General features: G+C 38.1%; 1 protein-coding gene across 5 annotated transcripts in view; it reads right to left on the reverse strand.

The window, feature by feature from the left end:
- Positions 1-20,379, reverse strand: part of whrna (whirlin a) — a 197,744-nt gene that overhangs the window by 93,495 nt on the left and 83,870 nt on the right. For all 5 annotated transcript variants that reach the window (XM_028463219.1, XM_028463216.1, XM_028463220.1 and 2 more), the window contains exon 2: positions 9,873-10,091. In XM_028463219.1, coding sequence (XP_028319020.1) covers positions 9,873-10,091 — 219 coding nt within the window. The remainder of the gene's footprint in view (positions 1-9,872; positions 10,092-20,379) is intronic.

Here is a 20,379-nt window from a genome sequence, read left to right on the forward strand (position 1 = left end):
CAAAAAGTTTAAAGCATAAATCACACGTGCTGCCCCTAGATTTACGCACATGCGCCAATAAGTGTTGTCAGCTTCTGTCTTTTGCTTCCTTTGACAACCTTGGATAAACACGTATAAATATGTCTAGCTAGGGATGTAACGATTCACTCAACTCCCGATACGATTCGATTCACGATACTGGGTTCACGATACGATTTTCTCACGATTTATTTTACAAAATGGGACTGTAGACAAATGATGACTGAAAAATATTCCGTTATTTTTTTGGGGAAAATACTGTACTATTTTCCTTTTATTTTTCATTGTCAAAAGAATCCCTTGATAAACTATTCAAAACAATGCAATTTCACTAAAAATAAATCTTGAATGAAATAAATAAAGGAATAATACAAATGAAGAAGAAGCCTATTAATTTAAATTCTGGTTCTATAGTAAACAATTCAAAACTACATAATAGTTCTTTTTCTTTTTAAAATTGCAACTGAAAATGTATTTTGTGCCTTAACAATTAGACTTTAAGAAAAAAAAAAACAGTCATTTTACTCTGTTGACGTCAGATATTTGTTTGGACCAGCAGAGGGCGCTGGTAACCCAGTGGTCGGTCGGCATGCAGATATTGCACCAGTGAAGAAGAGATGCTATGCTAGCAGACAGAGCTAATAGAAAAACGTGACTTTTACAGATATTCACGTAATATTACAGATATTCTTTCGGTGCTAAAGATGTAAAGAGAATGAGATGAGAATGTTTAACAGTAAATGGCGGCCAGAAAGAAAGTAGTAGCAGATTCCGCCCGCCACGTCCGCTTCTGGAAGGATTAATATATAGCGCCCTCTGCTGTTTAAAAAAAGTACTACGATTCAATTTTCAGAGCATCGATGTGAACCGTTTTACCTATGAATCGATTTTTAACTGCCTTACGATTAATCGTTACATCCCTATGTCTAGCTGCTTAAAATCTCCCTCTTTCCAATACGATGCATTTGAGGATGACATTTTCAGTTGCCTCCATATTTACTGAATGAAAATAAATGTAATTGATCCAAACTCGACACCTTTTTCAGTCTTCTTCATTCCCTGCTGAGGGTGACATGTTACATCAGCAGTGAGAAAGAAAAGGTGCGACTTTTGATAAGAGACCTGAGGTTGAGCTGCAGCTCCAAGGACGTGTGCATATCAATCTATAAAACAATCTGGCTCAGCCCTCTGATGAACCCACAGAGGAACATTTGGCATCTCACACAGAAGTCTGAGGTCTGCCAGCTTTATTCCAATAACTCTGGATCAGCCTCCTCCCAGCCATGTCGTCTGTGACATTTACCTGATTATGGAGAGTTATTTTAATGATCTCACTCATCCTTCTTTTATTGGCTGCTCAGAAGGATCACGTTGGATTAATGCTATGATATACTGGACTCCCAGTTGGTCTCCCATCGCTCTGTTAGCTAAGACCAGGTGACATTTGTTCAGAACAGATGAGTGAAATTAATCAGAAAGTTTTATGACAAACTGTCAACACACAGAGAAACTTTCCCAAACTTTATTATTGAGTATTATTAGAGACTTTTTGACTGTCTGAAGGTGAAAAACACAGAGTAGGGTCTAGCTCAACGATTCTCAACAGGTGGTTCGCGGACCTGTACTGGGTCAGCTGGTCAAAAATAAATAAATACTTCTCTTGTTGGACTTGCCTTTTATTTTGAAAGAATCTTTTCTTTTGACAGGCATGCTGTGAAATGCATGTTGCACTGGGAAATATATAGATTTGTTTTAAAAAAAGATTATTTTTGGAAAACTGAATTTGGTTGGTTGAATTCTGCGATTTAATGAGTGTGGCAAAATGTGGGTCCCAGGTTGAGAACCCCTGGTCTAATTAACTCTACAAAGGGTGGTGGGAAAAAAGGCAACATCTAAGTAAAAACATCTGCCAGATTACATCAGAAAATCCCATTTTGAATGTATTTCATTTAAAACAATTTAGTTGCTGTTTTCTGCAGTACTGACGAGGGTAGTGGTCTGCAAACTCTGGGGCGTGCCCCCTAGAGGTGGGTTAGGGTGCTAAAATAGCCCTACTGAACCGTGTGCATGAAAAATAGATTTTTTTTTGTTCTTTATTGATACAGAGCTTTATTAGTGTTCTAAAATATGTGAAAATGTCATGTTATTTTTGTGAGATTTGAAGAAGAATCTTCCTATTATTATAGTTTTTTCAAAAAAAGGTCACTTTCTTTACCTTTTTACACATTTTTTAATTTTTTTATTTTTTGTCATGATGGGGGCCCTGAGAGTTTTTACATTCTTCAAAGGGGGGCACAGCAGAAAGATCAATCAATCTGGATCAATGTATCGATTGGTTAAGCAACAATTCTTTTTCTAAGAAAGAATGAGTTTTAATTTAAAGTCTGAAACATTTCAGCAAGAATAAAATGATCAAAAACTCAAAGTTGTAAGTTACTCAGTTTTTATTTTTAGGTTTAGGTGAAATTGAACCAATTGTGTTAATTGTGTATGTAATATAATGTCTTAAATCAATCAAAGGCCAACCTAATGAAATTGAAATTGAATAGTTATACTGTATATTATGGAAAGTACTGACTTACTGGGAGGATGAATTACTTCTTTTTCTCTTGTGTCGATGTCTAATATCACTGCAGCAGGACATTTTGCAGCACATTTGATGTGTACGTCACCACAGAGGGAAACAACAGGTTAACGCTGGTTTAACGACGAGTGCACGGAGGGAGAACAAGCAAACACCTCATTTTACAGCCAGCTTCCTTTTCAGACTTATATAATTTTCTTGTTTTAGCATTAGCCTTTATTTAGTCCTTTAATCAGGGTAGGCAGTGCCTACCCTATGGTGAATTTATATTCTGATTATCTGTTTAAACTATAATATAATTATCATTTATTTTTCAATTTACGATAACCTACAGCAGTGTTTCCCAACCTTTTCTGTCTCATGTACCCCCGAGGCCTCTCGTCACTCCAATTTAGTAACATTTCTTTTATTTACATGTTGTTAACATGTTGGCCTCTGAAATCTCCTACAGCTTGAAAATGTCAACCATGCGTTTAATGCACACTAAATATAAATTTTGTGCATTACAATTATTGTATATCAGAGAATATATTTACCTAAATTGTTAGTAACAATTTAATAGGTTATTCAGGCCACAATATTGTTTAATCCATTAATGCCGTTTATTGTCAGCGGGGTAGAAAAGCATGTACATTGTCTAAAATAGGCTTAAAAATGACTCAGTATGTAGTAACCCTAGGGGTACACATACCCCTTGTTGGGAACCACTGACCTACAGTACCTATCAGTTTGAAAGTGTCAGCATTTTGTGCTTTTCATAGCCCAACCGACTAAACATTGCTATTTCCTGGTACGGCAGAGATGCTGCACAGTCTCACTCCGCCGTAAGGCAGAAAGGCCACACCCCCTCCCAAAAGCACGTTGCTGCTGCTGTTCCCATAGCGTCTTTTTATGTGTTTGCGCATGCGCAGTCAGTTCCCCAAGATGACAACCATTTACGTAAAAAGGCAGCTCTCTATGCTGCCTTTGTACGTAACCGTGCTATGCTAAATGCTATACATAAGTTCACAGTGCATTAGTGAATTGATTCCATGTGACCACTGCTGCTACGTTCTCTAGCTAGTGGGTGGGATAACACTACAGGAAGGATGACAGCGCTAGAGACAATAAAGAAACTTTCTTTTGAGGAAAAACGGCAGCTTTTAAAAGATGGGAGACCAACACCTGAGTTACCAGACCTTCAGCAAAGGTAAGGTCAGACAATTGTTGGTATTTTCTACAGTGAATGGAACAAAAGGAAGGATTGACTTTGCGGATGCTCCTCACTGAGGCTGTTCTGAGTTGTTGTTGTCATTTTCTCAGTGTTTCTATGTTTCCAACACAAACAACGAATGTGCTGCCGTGTCATGAGATATATCTTGTTGGGAAAATATGGAGGCTATATTAAATAATTGTTTATGTTTCTTTAATGGTGTTTTACGATGTTGTATTTGTTTGATTAAGACTTGCCAGCAGAAATATATGGAATTGTCATTGGTGTTGACATTGGTGGTCTTGATTTGCAACGCCCTGCCTACCCTACCCTAGTGGTCACGGCACTGCTTAGATCAGGGGTCACCAACATGATGCCTGCGGGCACTAGGTAGCCCGCATGGACCCTGTGAGGAGCCCTCAGGCCTGTTCTAACAGCAGCACTAGACACCAATGAGCTCCATCTAAAATCTGATTTATTTACCAGGCTTCAAACTGACTAAGATAAATACTATTGTCTTGTCAGAATTCTACAGTGAAAATAAACATTTAAAGATGGTTATTAATAAAAAAATGTTGTCAAATGTATCGCAGACAGGATTTTGCTGAAGATCCTGCAGATTTGGGGTTTGGATTGTGATAGAATGCGTTTAGAAAAAAGCAAAGCTTATTTTTGTAAAATAATTTAAACATTGTTAAACTGTACGTTACATGTTTTAGGATAGGAACATGATGAAGTGATAGTTTTCTTAAAAAGGGGCGTGGCTAACAGTGTTTTGTTTGTGATGCAAGATGTTCCCAAAACGTCACATGATCTCGTTCTCAGCCAACAGCAAAAATCTATTGTAATAGCATGGTTTCAACCAGTAACTCTGACATTTTACAACTAAATACGCCAAATTGAAATACTCTGACTAAAGAGAGTTGGACCAGGATCAACCAACAGCAATACTTCATACCAAATATATTTTTGTGGTTTTGGGATTTAGTTACTCTTTAAGAAGTGCAAATCAAACTTTTAGCTCTTTGAATAATTCAGTACCTTTGAAGTAGCTCAGTTTCAGTAAGGTTGGTGACCCCTGTCCTAGATTAATAACTAGAGCGGGGTAGTAATATGTTACATTATATTTACTTTTAACATACTTGTCTTCAGAGTCATTTATATCTTTTAATCTTGTTGATGTGAATTATTATTCATGGTTTCTTAATGACATACTATAATTATTTATATATCCTTATACTAAATACCCTTATATATACCAAACACATCCTTACATAAAATAGGCTATTTTATATAGCAAACTTTTTTTAGGCCTATTTTCCAGAACAAAGACAAAGAGTTTCAACTACATTTAAATCTAACAACAACATAATCTTTATGTAAGCAATGAGACAACAACCTCAGGGACAGTGAGTTGAAAGACAGTTTGAAAACAAGCAAAAATAACAAATTAACAAATAAAAAGTCTGCCTTAATACAAATTAAACAACTCATGAACACATACAATAAATCAAATAAGCACACACATTAGACCCCTCAATGATAATAAATCAATTAATAATCTTGTACGTAATTTGTATTGCTTTAAACCAGCAGTAAATGTCATCTTTAATTAACTGCAATAACCATTTTCTAAATATAAAAGCCTTCTAATTAAAGACTAATGTTACATATACACTTTTGAATTCATGCCTTGCTCAATTAAAATGTGTGTATGTCTTTGTCTCTTGATGTGCAACAGCTAATGTTTTGACTCTGACAATCAGAAATGTCTTTTGCAACATAAAATAAGAGACATGTGCACACACGCACGTTACATGTGCACACACGCACATGTTACATGTGCACACACGCACATGTTACATGTGCACACACGCACGTTACATGTGCACACACAGACGTTACATGTGCACACACGCACATGTTACATGTGCACACACAGACGTTACATGTGCACACACACACGTTGGGGGGGTGGGGTCATCTCTCCTATGCAATAAAAAAGTACAAAAAACATGTATAAGGATCAAACTAGGTTCACACACACATGGAAACCTCTGAATCCCAGACTGGTCTGCCTCTAAAACCCTCTGACCAAATAAACCCTGTGTCCGCATCTGACCAGTAACCCTACAACTTGATTCCTTCTCATTCCATTCAAAACTGCCACAACAGTAACCATTTGTATTTTCATTCCTGTAGAGAATCTATGTAGAAATAACATTTCAATCTGACATTTTATTGCTCATATGTCATCCAGTTCCTTGAACAGTAAAGTGCTTTTTATTGCATCTGCAGCTTCTAAATCACCTCTCACTCCTAAGGGAAAGCTTAGAATAGTCTGTTATTTGGGTTGAAGATCTTTTTTCTTGAACACTGTGAGCACAAAGCTCCATGTCTCACTTCTTTTTAGCTCGTTTAACATCTCATAACCTCCGAAAAATGCAGGTAACTGTGAGTAAAAATAAAAATGTCTCTCGGTATTGTTAGTTTTGCCATGTACTGTATTTGCATTTATTCTCAGCTCAGGTTTTGAAAGTGTTGTTGATGAAAATAATGATGGTATTTATAAAGAAATGCAAATAGAACCTTCTGGTTTAATTCCACTCCTCCTCAGGGAGCGTCAGAGCTTTACCTTTGTGTTCCTCTCGTCAGGGAGTCAACATCCAGATGAAGCAGTAAAGATTAATGAGCGGCTCTGTGTAAGCTGTGACCTGTGAGTTCCTGCAAAGGGAATGTTTTCTGTGGCTCTGACAGCTTTAGCCCTGCAGGTCACCAGGTGATGAAAGGCTGGACTTTAGTTGGACTCAGCAGGAGCATCACATGGTTTCTTTCTTAAGGTATGTCAAAACCTGACTTGCACAAACTCAATGATGAAAAATTCATTGCAGAATGCATTAAAAAAACTACACATAATACCTTTTTTTGGACCATATTTGATCCTCTTTACAGTATGTAGACCCAGGATCCAAGGTTGTTTATATTGTGTCTATTTCTACTCAGGTGATGCACACCTTTGTTCTTTGTTTTTCAGTCAAACTAAAATAATATGAAGCTATTAAAAAACAATTCTTTGTGGAGGTTTGGATTTGGCGTATTTATTATTATCCCTTAAAAATTTACGCAGCTTTTATATAATTAGAACTTCTGGGAAGAAATGTTCTCTGACAGTTTCTTTCAGCTAATTTTTTTTTAATTTACAAAAATAATTAAATTAATCCTGATATGAAGACAGACATGTCTGTTAAAAAAAAGAAAAAAAGATAAGACAAATTGGTAAGGTATGATACGATAAGGCATGACAAGATGTGTGTTGATAAGAATAATAATAATATGATACAGGTCAGGTACTAAAAGATAAGGCATGGTAAAACCATACGATCAGATAAGACACAATAAAAGAAGCTACGATAAGAAAAGACTTGATAAGATGAGAATACAGTAAGGTAAAGTACGATGCGTTAAGGTACAATATGATGACAATAAGACTAGTGATGCGCCAAAATAGTAGAAATCAAATTTATACTCTTACAAACATATTTCTACTGCTTCACATAACTCTATAAAATAAATTGTGACATTTTCTTTTTGAAAATAAATAGTTTGTCACTCACTTTTATTTCTTTATCAACATTATTCAACAATTTAACTCCTAGAACCGACAGACATCTTTGTTTTATTTCTAATCTTGCTTTTGGTAAAATAAACATAAATTGATCTCTTAGGCTGTATTTGCTGCTCTGTAGTGAGAAGTAGTTTTGGACGCCTTCTGGATTATCTGCACAAACATACGTTACATGTGCACGTTACATGCGCACGCACATAGTTAACATGCGCCCGCACATACTTAACATGCGCCCGCACATACTTAACATGCGCCCGCACATACGTAACATGCGCACGCACATACGTAACATGCGCCCGCACATACGTAACATGCGCCCGCACACACGTAACATGCGCCCGCACACACGTAACATGCGCACGCACATACTTAACATGCGCACGCACATACTTAACATGCGCACGCACATACTTAACATGCGCCCGCACATACTTAACATGGGCCCGCACATACGTAACATGGGCCCGCACATACGTAACATGGGCCCGCACATACGTAACATGCGCCCGCACATACGTAACATGCGCCCGCACATACGTAACATGCGCCCGCACATACGTAACATGCGCCCGCACATACTTAACATGTGCAGACACATGCGCACACACATGCGTAACGTGCACACATATATACGTTACATGCGCACATATATACGTTACACGCGCACATATATACGTTACACGCACACACATATACGTTACATGCGCACACATACTGTACATTAGATGCGCACACACACATTACATGCGCACACAGAGGATACATATGCACACACAGAGGTTACATGCGCACACACAGAGGATACATGGGCAGACACATGCGTAACATGCGCATATATATACGTTACACGCGCACACATATACGTTACATGCGCACACACACATTACATGCGCACACACACAATACATGCGCGCACACACATTACATGTGCACACAGAGGATACATATGCACACACAGAGGTTACATGCGCACACACAGAGGATACATATGCACACACAGAGGTTACATGTGCACACACAGCGGTTACATGTGCACACACATATGTTACTATGTTACATGTGCACACACATTCTAGGGGTATTGAAAAAAATTCATTCGGTGATATATCGCAATATTACATTGCAAGATCCTCGGAACGATTCAAAATGCATCCATATCGGTTTGTATTGTTTTAAATGTTATTTGATTTTATTTTTATTATGCACAAAGAAGTGTGCTGAAACCTGGGCATGTTGACCAGCTTGTGTTTTTTTTAAAAAAATCTAAAAAGAAAGTACTAACTTTCTGCATTTGTTTGTTGCTCTAGGCAGAGACGTGCAGTCAGGGTAAACAAGGTAGGCAGTGCCTACCCAAGGGTGAATTGATATTTTGATTATTTGTTTTAATTATAATATATTTATTTTTCAATTTCCGACAGCCAACAATACCTATAAGTTTGAAAGTGTCAGCATTTTGTGCTTTTCATAGCCCAAATTACTAAACATCGCTATTTCCTAACCGCTGTAAGGCAGGAGGAGGCCATACCCTTCTCAAAAGCACATTTCTGACCCGCCTCTGTTCCCGTAGCATGTTTTTATATGTTTGTGCATGTGTAGTCAGTTCCCCAAGATGAAAACCATTTACGTGAAAAGGCAGCTCTCTACGCTGCCTTTGGACGTAACCGCACTATGCTAAATGGTATATGTAAGTTCACAGTGCATTAGTGAATTGATATCACGTGACCACTGCTGCTACGTTCTCTAGCTAGTGGGTGGGATAACACAACAGGCAGGATGACAACGCCAGAGACAATAAACAAACTTTCTTTTGAGAAAAAAACAACAGCTTTTAAAAGATGGAGACCAACACCTGAGTTACCAGACCTTCAGCAAAGGTAAGGTCAGAAAATGTTTCATACTTTTCACAGTGAATGGAACAAAAGGAAGGATTGACCCCTGTGGATGCTCCTCACTGAGGCTGTTGTGAGTTGTCATTTTCTCCATGTTTCTATGTTTCCAACACAAACAACAGATGTGCTGCCGTGTCATGAGATATATCTTGTTGGGAAAATATGTATGGAGGCTATATTAAATAATTGTTTATGTTTCTTTAATGGTGTTTATGATGTTGATTTTGTTAGATGACTAAATGCTTGTTCATGTGCATCTTGTTGGGTTTTTTCTTTCTTATTATGAATTTTATATTTTGATAAGCGCATTGAGATGACTTTGTTGTAACTTGCTTTATACAAATAAAGTTGATTTGAACTGAATTAACACTTGCCAGCAGAAACATATGAAATGTTGGTCTCAAATTGCAACATGTCTACCCAACCCTAGTGGTCACAGCACGTCACTGGTTACACGTGCCCACACAGATGTTACACGTGCACACACAGACGTTACATGTTACTTTACATAGACATGTTACATGTGCATACAGGTGTTGCATGTGCACACATAGATGTTTGTACCTTCTTCTCGTCTCCCTCCTGCAGCAGCTGCATGTTGCTGCGTCGCTGACTCTCCCCCCTCCTGATGGTGGCGCTGCGATGCTCTGGCAGGTCGGGGGGAGGGGACACGCCACGCCCCTGGGGGTCCACCCAGGTGTAAACGTGGTTGGTGACGTAGCCCCCTGGGATCCTCCCCACTGAGCGCACGGACAGGTTGAGCTTCTTGCTGCCCTTCAGCACCTGATGGAGAGAGAGAAGAGGAGCAAAGTGAGATCTCTGCTTTCCTCTGTGCCCACTGGCCTGAAGAAACCAAACCATCAAAACAGGCCAAAGCTTTTAGTGACCCAACGTTCCCACCACAGGAATCCTCGCTTTTCATTTCACACAGAAAATCACAGCTATCACAGCTGAAATGAGAACATTCTGCAGGTTTTTTGACTCATTTGAAGTTTCTTACACCATCACAATAAATAATGAAATGTTCTGAGTTAACGCCTGCTCATGCTCACACTGCAGGACCAAATCAGCCTTATTTACCCACATGTGGCCTGTGCTCCATTAGTTTGTTGACGTTCTCAAAACACACACACACTAACACACAGTGTTTTCAAAGGTCATTTTCTCCTGTGATACTGAAATCAGAAACGGATCTGATGTTGTTAAAACAACCTCAGTCTGAAATGTCACGTCACGTTGCCTCTGACTTTAACATCACTGAAGTGAAAAAGGAATAAAGGGAAGAGAGCATAACAACAACCTGAGCCAGAATTACACAAACCAGATCATGTAACGCAATGCACTTAGTGTGTAACAAAGGTTAGAAACGGATATGCACCCATGCAAATGTGTAGAACATTAAACTCTCTCTACCTGCGCCCTCACGCAAGTGTGTGTCCAATGTGTTAGGAGTCAGTGTGTGTTGAATGTTGACAACCACTCCATATGTGTGTGTTCACGCATATTTGACTGGATCTGGGGAAATTAAACAGCCATTTATGACATTTGATTAGGGAAAGTCGAAGACATGAAAACAAAACAACATTTTTGGAATTCAAGCAGTGAATTTGGTGCATGGTGTACATAGAATAGAACAGAATAGAATAGAATAGAATAGAATACACCTTTAATGTTCCCCAGAGGGGAAATTCAGTGTTGTAGCAGCATGACTAAACAAGAAACAAAAATAAATACCAACATAAATAATAGTGCAAGAAATTTAAATAATATGAAGATAAAATATATAGAAGCCCATATAAAAAAATTTTTTTAAATATTTTTAAAAAATATTAAAAACATAGAAAACATAAAAATAAACACATAATTGTGCAAATATAATATAAAATAAGAATACAAATATTATAAAGGATATAAAAAAATATAAATGTATAAAAAGCACCCACTGGAACTCACTCCCACAACCCATCAAGAATGCAGACTCATTACAGAACTTTCAAACACTCCTTAAAACCTCCCTTTCAAACTTGCTTTTCTTTTTATTGTTATTTCTTTGTTTTTCTGTATTTAGTAAATCAGGTTTGAGTCTCAAAAAAGCAATATATAAAATTGATTTATTATTATTATTATTATTATTATTATTATTAATACAAAATGTCAATGGTCAAATGTAGTTGATGATCCCTCCTGTCAACGTTGCTATTGATGTAAACCTTGTTTTTTGGTTTCTGGGGTTCAGCTTGAATACAGAACACAAACGAATGCACTGTGTTATCAGCGGACCGCTGTACACTAATGTAAATGTGTGGAGAATGCAGCTCCATCACAGGCTGCTGCAGGTTCTTTAGCACTGCGGAGGATGTTTAAGTGCTGATCGTTTGGTTCAAACTGGCCCGTGTTTCGCTCTGACTCGTGACTTTGATTTATCGTTGCAAATGAGCTCCATCGCTTTTTGGCAGCCTGATAAACTTCAGGGGCAAATGAAGACGGGATTAAAATGTGTAGCGTTCGGAGTCCAGGAGCAGCACTGGTGCAGAGACGAGGGGAGTAGGATGAAAAGGACTCGGACCTGTGAACGGATCAACACTAATCAAACCAGCAGATCAAGGCATGGCCACCCTAATGCCCTAAAGCCTCCTCCCTGGAGCAAAAAGTGCTGATTGGGCCACGGATGCCTGTGAAGCTGCACAGGCAGGGTAATGGAATGGATGGCAGCGCTTAATGAGAAAACACATCTCTAGGTAAACTGCTTACAGACACTTCCACAAACACAAAACACTCGCCTTCAGGATGGAAATCACACACACCAAGGACTGCCATCCATCGCATATGAAACAGCTGAGTGCCTGGCTTTAATAAGAACGTCCCATCCCTCACAAAGTCCTTTTGTCCTGATGTCATGGAAATTACACAGCATCAACGCGTAGAGATATAGGGTATACTTATAGTTTCAAAGAAAAGGCTACAGCTATAGTAGAAGCTAGGCGTATTTATATGGACTAAGAACAGATCAGTTTACATGTGCATCAATGCAATGCCAATGTTATACATAGAATAAAATATTCTAAAAACAAACTCACAAGTATTAAATGATTTATAGAGGAAATTTTCATTCAAAAGTTGAAAGTCATGGAATTTAAAGGTTGCAATAGCTAACTGGGTCATTTCAACATATTTTTAGGAAATCCTACGCACTTTAATCTAAAAAAATTCTGATTTTTTTTTACCAATTGTTCCTCAACTCATTCAGTGCCAGCCATTTTCAATTTTGTTTTTGAGCATTTTGACTGATTTTTAAAGACCCACAGAATATTTTGTACTATGACAATCTGACATCTGAAACCAAATTCTGAAAGATTAGAGTCTCTACTTTGATCAGAAATAAATAATTTTGTTTTTAGCTTGTTTCGTTCTTCTGTAAACCATAGAATAGAGGCAAGTTTCACACAAATCGCCAGTTTGTGACCAAAAACTGAGAAAAACGTCTTTTTCTGGAAAAAACCTATTAGTGACTTTGAAGAAATATTTTCTTTGCTTGACTGACACCTCAACATTTGTTTCCTTCTATAAAACTACAAAAACAACACAGACCAGGCTTTTGACGGCAACATTATTATTTTGTTATCTAGGTCAGAGTTTAATTGATTTCTAACTATATTTTGGCCATCCTCCACGTCTCTCCCCCCGTCATTCTCCCACACACGCAACTTCCTCCTCCTCCCGGACATGCAGTGTCACTGCTTGCCCCATTTTTTTTTATCGTTTTCTCTCACCATCGCAACACTCTCAATAGTCCACTTAGTGCTACACATACTCTGGTCGAGTGTGCACTGCTGTGAGCTTCAGCATCAACTCTCGTAGCACCATTTTCTGTCTTGTAAACTCTTTTCCTCTCCCTCTGAGCTCTGCCCATCACGGGTGATATCTCATCTAAAGGTGCTCTGCTGCCACCTACATGGCACCAGTTGGTCACTACACCATGGTACAAGTTAGATATTCACTGGAGAGCTTCGTCACAGTGTCTCCTAGCAACCCCAGTCAAAAAACACAATCGGGTTTCGGGCTGGAAAATGTTTGGGTCTTCAGTAAATAACTTAGCAACTGGTTGTCATCAAATTATCTCCAGATATATTCAAACTAAACAAAAACTCTGATCATTGCTCCTGATAAAAAGATCCTCTGATTAAAAACTGTCTTGGTGATCTGGGCTCATCTGTGAAAACCAGCCTCAGAAACCTTGGGGTTGTTTTTGATCAGGTAATGTCTTTAGAGAGACACTGTCGTCAACTGACTAAAAACTGTTTTTACCACCTGAAAAATATCTCTAAAGAGGAATTTGTGATCAAAATCTGATCTCGAACTGGTCATACACGCGTTTATATCATCTCGCAGTGATTACTGTAATTCTGTTTTCACTTGTTTTAATAAGTCGACCCTAAAAAGACTCCAGATCGTACAGAACGCTGCTGCCAGAGTTTTGACTGGTGCTCCCAGAACATCCCACATTACCCCATTCTTTCTACTCTGCACTGGCTTCCAGTCAAGTTTCAAATAGAATATAAAATCTTAGTTTTGACTTTCCAAGCGTTACATAGTCAGGCCCCTCAATATATCTTGGACTTGTTGTGGCCCTACACTTCGGGGCGCAGTCTTCGGTCTTCAGGCCAGGGTCTTCTAAAGATCCTAAAAACTACATTTAAAACCCGAGGAGACCTGCCGTTCCAAGCTGTGGCTCCCAGACTCTGGAATAACCTGCACCAGTCTCTCAGGGAGCTAAAATGTGTGGACACTTAAGAAACTGTTGAAGACCTTTTCAGAAAAGCTTTTAGTTAATTTAAATTTTTTTTTTTATCCTTTTCTGATGCTGCTCCTATAATGTATATGCACCCATGTTTTATTATGCTTTTATGATGTTGCACTTGTATTAATTTCCCCACAGCTCTGTACAGCACTTTGTGATTTTATCTGCATAAGGGCTATATAAATAAATTATCTACTTACAATTACTTACATATGCCACAAATCACTATTAAAAAAAGGCTTAAACTAGTGAACTAGTAGTCTTTTTCGCCCATACTAGTAAACTAGGTGGACCCAACATGTTTACTAGTGAACTAGTAGAAGTAATATATCTACGAGTTACAGATTCAAAAAAATCATGATCAGTTGGGAACAGTGTCACAGAATGAGGCTTCCTATTGGCTGCTCAGTCGAAAATGAAACATGACAACCAATGAAAACTCAGGATTTTGCTCTATAGTTTGCTGCAAAAGGCACACTTGCATGTGTAGTTATTTTGTTTTTGTTATTTCAGTTTTTGTTATTTTATTTAATATTTATTAAATTTTTTAACTGTTGATTATATTTTATAGAGCCAAATTACTGAATCCATAGTAACAGACAGTGCATTATTTAATACTAATCAGAGTTGTCAAGTTAAATGCATGTTGTGCTCAGTGGTAGAGTGGGTCATCCAATAACCAAAGGGTTGGGGGTTTAAATCCTGCTCGAGCCAAGTCATTGTGTGTTTGGGCAAGGCACTTTATCCACATTGCCTAGTATGGATGTGGTGAGTGAGTGTGCATTATGGCACCCTCGCTTCTGTCAGTCTGCCCCAGGGCAGCTGTGGCTACAACAGTAGTAGTGTGAAGTGAAAGAATAATGCACATCAATGTAAAGTGCTTTGAGTGTCTATGAAAAGCACTATGCAAAATTCAATGCATTTCTATTATTATTTTGTACCAATGACACATTAGGGATGGGGTGAGTTGGGGACCCCGGGATCCAAACTCGCTTTGGGTCCCAATTTGGTCAGTAGCAGCCCTGCACGTAACTCACACTGCTTTGATGAGGTTAAAGATGGTTGCCATGGTAGTGTAGATTTCCTGGTTTTCAGGAGATGGAAGAAATGTTTGGATTTGTAGTAATTTGGATGATAGTACGTTTTCCTGGTAAGTTTACCATCGGAACCTGTCCCCCGTAATATTCCTGGTTTTTTTTTTTTTAGGAATGATGTCATAACGCCCTAACATCTTGAATGAATGACTCTCAACTCAGCACTAGAACTGTGACATTTCACCATATTCTCTCTGTGGGAGAGGAAATGTGTTTCCTACCCATCATACCTTAGAGAGACGAGTGAGATCAGAAGTAGTAATGACTCTGTATTCCCTGTTGTGGGTTTGGCCTTTGTTCAGTGACCACAGCTGACAGTGATGGCGGGCCCACTGAGCTCAGGGGAAACCAGCCAGCTCAACAAACCCACAATGTGTGTGTTTGATGTTTTTTCTAGAAAGCAAAGAAGTGGAGCCGAGCGGATCTGTCGGTAGTGTAAATGGATCATAGGCGTCGATGGCGTGCGGCGTTGGCACATTATTCCAGTGTGATCCATCTATCAGCTTCAGAGCTCACGCCTCAGTGACACGAACCACCAGCACGTGACCGGCAGCGAGCGCGGGCGCCTGGCCAAGTGTTACCCGGCAACAATGGGCAGCACACGCTTGGTTTCCACATCTGTTGATGCGGCACATGTTCCTGTGGTAGGGCGACGCAGGGCGAGTGAAGTCAATGTGAATTACAGCAACAGTGTGACAGGATTGAAGCTGGACCATAATGAAACAACACGTCTCCTTTTATTAGCATCTAAAGGACTTCAAAGGAGCAAAATAACAACTTGAGTCACAGCAAACGACTGACATTTCTCTGCTGGGGGGAACAAAGCTGGATTACTGATCAAATGCAATAAATAAAAAAAAACTAACTTAAAGAAATACTCCCAAATGTTTATTCCCCAAAAAAAGAAAACTAACAAAGATGAATTCATCATTGTATATCTACAATTGACAGCTCCATCAATTCAAAAGCATTCAGGGACGTTTACAACTAGGGCTGAGACTTTAACTAAATGGGACCAAAAATAGTGCACCAAAAAATAATGCCAATAATCACTCTTTTTTGCAGTCCAACAGCACACAAAATTACAGAAAAACATACAAAACGACCAAAAGAAATGCACAAGTGACTCCGAAAGCACAAAAAAAGACAGAAAAGTATATAAAACAACAGAAAAATGCCCAAAATGACTCAAAAAGCATACAAAATCATAGAAAGACATACAAAACGAACAAAAGAAATGCAAAAAATGACTCCGAACGCACAAAAAGATTATAGAAAAGTATATAAAACAACAGAAAAATGCACAAAATGACTCAAAAAGCAGACAAAATGATAGAAAAAAATACAAAAAGACCAAAAGAAATGCACAAAATGACTCCAAAAGTAATTATTTACAGTGCATCATTAATTAATTGCTCTTTTTTTTTCTCTTGACAGCACTATTTACAACTACAATCTCCACATTGGGTTTGCTGTTTTGATTTTTTAAAGGTTTAATTAAGTAGACTCTAAACTGATGGAGGACTGCAAGCCTGCATGCTTTGTTTTCACAACACAATTAAAAAAATCTTAGTCTTAAACCGATCTAAAAACATGAAGGACTGCAGGATTAAAGTTCAATGACCCTGATCTACATCTATATCTACATCTGCATCTACATCTACATCCATCCATCCATCCATTTTCTGACTCGCTTGCTCCTTTTTTCAGGGTTTTTCAGTTGTTTTTTTTTAACCTCATTAACATACACACACATGTAAAATGTTTTGTGTATATTTATATACATAGATATATAATAAAGGAAAAAGGTTTTTTATGTTTTGGGCTCAGCATCTTGCTACATCATTGACCAGTTATTACATTTTGGGTTTTATTGGTTCTTTTTAAAATAACAATTCGTCTTGTTACATTTCAGACGGTTGTTACATATCAGGCTCTAACGTGAAAAGAACACATTCCTAACCGGGAAGATACCGGTAAATGCCGTTATTCTGACTGATGTTATCTCAATATATTGTTTTTTCTCTCCTGCTTTTGAATCAACTCCAACTGAGGCGTCTGGACTCAGCTGAAGTTTATTTCTAAATCCCTTTACAACAGCAGAGCCAGCCAAAGTGCTGTACACAAACATCAAAAACCAATAAAACACAAAAGAATAAGACATGAAAGAATTTAGAAAGAATGAAAACATAATCTCAGAAAATGTTTTAAGAGAGGATTTAAAAACAGACAGTCAGCCTGTCCGAAGGGTCTTTTTCCACAGTTTCGAGGCTGCGACTGAAAACCACTTCAACTTTAACTTCCTCTTTGTCTTTGGAACGGTTTGTACACACAACTAGGGGCTACCTTCAGCCTCATTTTGCGCAGACCCCAAAAAATTACTCCAAAAGTTCCCAAAAAGACAGAATTATACAAAATGAGCAAAAAATGGTCATTTTGTATATTCTACGCTGAGGCTGACATCATCAGCCTCAGCGTAGAATAAATGAATTAATAAATGATTCCTTTCCTTCTTTAAAATCAGTCCACCACAAAGTTTTTTTAAAAATCCTCAAAAATGCTGTTTTTTCACCAAAAATTGTCGGACTGAAAAAATGTTCTTCATTACCTGGAATCCCCATATTAGTAGCAATGTTTTGATGCATGAATTGTTGCTGGGTTATGAATTCAGATTTACACCTACATAAAATATTAGAGTCCACTTTTTTTTTTTTTTAAATGCAATTTTTTGCCAAAAATGATGAGATAAAAACAAGAGTGAATGTCACCTTACAGCAAGGTATCAATGGTCCGCCTCCTTTCCTTCTTTAAAATCAGTCCACAACAAAGTTTTTTCAAAATCCCCAGAAACGCTGTTTTTTCGCCAAAAATCGACCGACCGGAATTTTATTTTTCATTACTTGGAATCCCCCCCATTAGTACCAATGTTTTGGTGTGAGAATGGTTGGTGGGTATTAGGGATGTAACGATTATTCGTAAGGCAGTTAAAAATCGATTCATATGTATCACGGTTCACATCGATACACTGAATATTGAATCGCAGTACTTTTTTTTAAACAGCAGAGGGCGCTATGCAGAATCTGCTACTACTTTCTTTCTGGCCGCCTTCTACTCTTAAACATGTTCATAAATGATTCCTTACCCCTTTAGCACCGAAAGAATATCTGTAATATTACGTGAATATCGATAAAAGTCACGTTTTTCTATTAGCTCTGTCTGCTAGCGCATAGCATCTCTTCTTCACTGCTAGATTAGCTGCATGCCAACTGACCACTGGGTTACCAGCGCCCTCTGCTGGTCCAAATAAATATTTGACCTAAATACAGTGCAATGACTGCAATGAATTGTTAAGGCACAAAATACATTTTCAGTTGCACTTTTAAAAAGAAAAAGAACTATTATGCAGTTTTGCATTGTTTACTATAGAACCAGAATTTAAATTAATAGGATTATTCTTCATTTGCATTATTCTTTCATTTATTTATTTATGTCCCCCCAAAAAATAAAGGAATATTTTTCAGTCATGATTTGTCTACAGTCCCATTTTGTAAAATAAATCGGGAGAGAATCGTATCGTGAACCCAGTATCATGAATCAAATCGTATCGGGAGTTGAGTGACTCATTACATCCCTAGTGGGTATTGCATTAAAAGACCTACACCACTATACACACACACACACACACACACACACACACACACACACACACACACACACACACACACACAAACAGACAATACCCTTCTGCTGAATGAACATTAATAATTTGGCCTTCCCACTGTGATAAAAGTTGCTCATTTCTGGGTCAGTGTAACTGATCTGTTGAATGAAATGAAATAAAATTAAAATACATTGTAATTTCTATTTCAGGAAGTGAATATGGGGATTTAAACCCAAGCTTGTTGGAGGACATTTAGGGAGAAGATTCTTTGTCTCTATGAAACATCATTTTAATTGGATAAGAGCCTCATTACCAAACCTCAGGCAGAACTGCAGGATGGCAATCATTTGAGACAGGTGTGAGGAATAAGAGAAGACCCGGAGATAGAGAACTAAGCATTAAATAAAAGCTCAATAATCGAGAGTGACTCATATTAAAAGTGCCTGTCATTAATAAGTTTGAGTTAAATTTAGATTTTTTTTTTGCCCAGAGTTTTGTTCTTTGTTCAGCGGCAATTGTGACGGACACAGGAGGGCCGTTTGGGCTCCAACAGAAGAAAAACACTCCAGAGGATTAATGAGTAACTGACAGGGCAACAAACACAATGACTTCATGGAGCCAAGTCATCAATCAGCAGGATTAGTGAGTGGAAAACGTCCATACGGTTCCTCTTAGGACTCATCAACTAATCCTCTACATTTTACAATCCATCTCATTCTATTGGCTCCTCTCTCCTCATTTACATGGGTATTTACAATCACCTGCACATGAGCACATAATAAACAAGTGTGTGAGGAAAAAAGGAAGCAGAATGCAGATGATGGGATGGATGGAAACACCAGCCTTTGTCTCATTTTATTCTGTCTGTTTTGCAGAGAATTTGTGTCTTTTATGAAACCGATGAATGTCACTCCATGAAGAATGAGCTGCTCATCATTCATTCATTCATTCATTCATTCCTTAATGGAAAGAAGAAGAAGTGAGGCACATTTTAAAAGTATATGAAGGAAAAGACGAGTATCGTTGCTGAAATAAAGATTATAGAACAAAGGTACAACTACTGGTATTTGTTCCATCGATGGTTCATAAAGAACAGTTGTAATTTTATTTAATCGCACACCAGAATGGATGGATGGACAATAGATGGATGGATGGATGGATGGTTGTTGGTTAGATGTAAGAATGATTGATAGACAAACAAACAAATGGATGGATGATGGATGGATGGACGGACGGACACAGACAGATAGAAGGTTAATAGTTTAATGGATGGATGGTTGATGGGAAAATGGATGGTTGATGGATGGATGGACAGATAGACACAGATGGATGATAGCTGGCTGGTTAATAGTTGGATGGATGGATGGTTGTTGGTTAGATGGATAGATGATTTATAGACAAACAGATGAATGATGGCTGATGTATGAATGGACAGACTGATGGACACAGACGGATGGATGGGTGAGTTGATGGATGATTGATTCATTAATGGATGGATAGATGGATGAATGGGCAGTT

This window comes from Gouania willdenowi, chromosome 12, assembly GCF_900634775.1.
Source record: "Gouania willdenowi chromosome 12, fGouWil2.1, whole genome shotgun sequence".
NCBI classification, from domain to species: Eukaryota; Metazoa; Chordata; class Actinopteri; order Blenniiformes; family Gobiesocidae; genus Gouania; species Gouania willdenowi.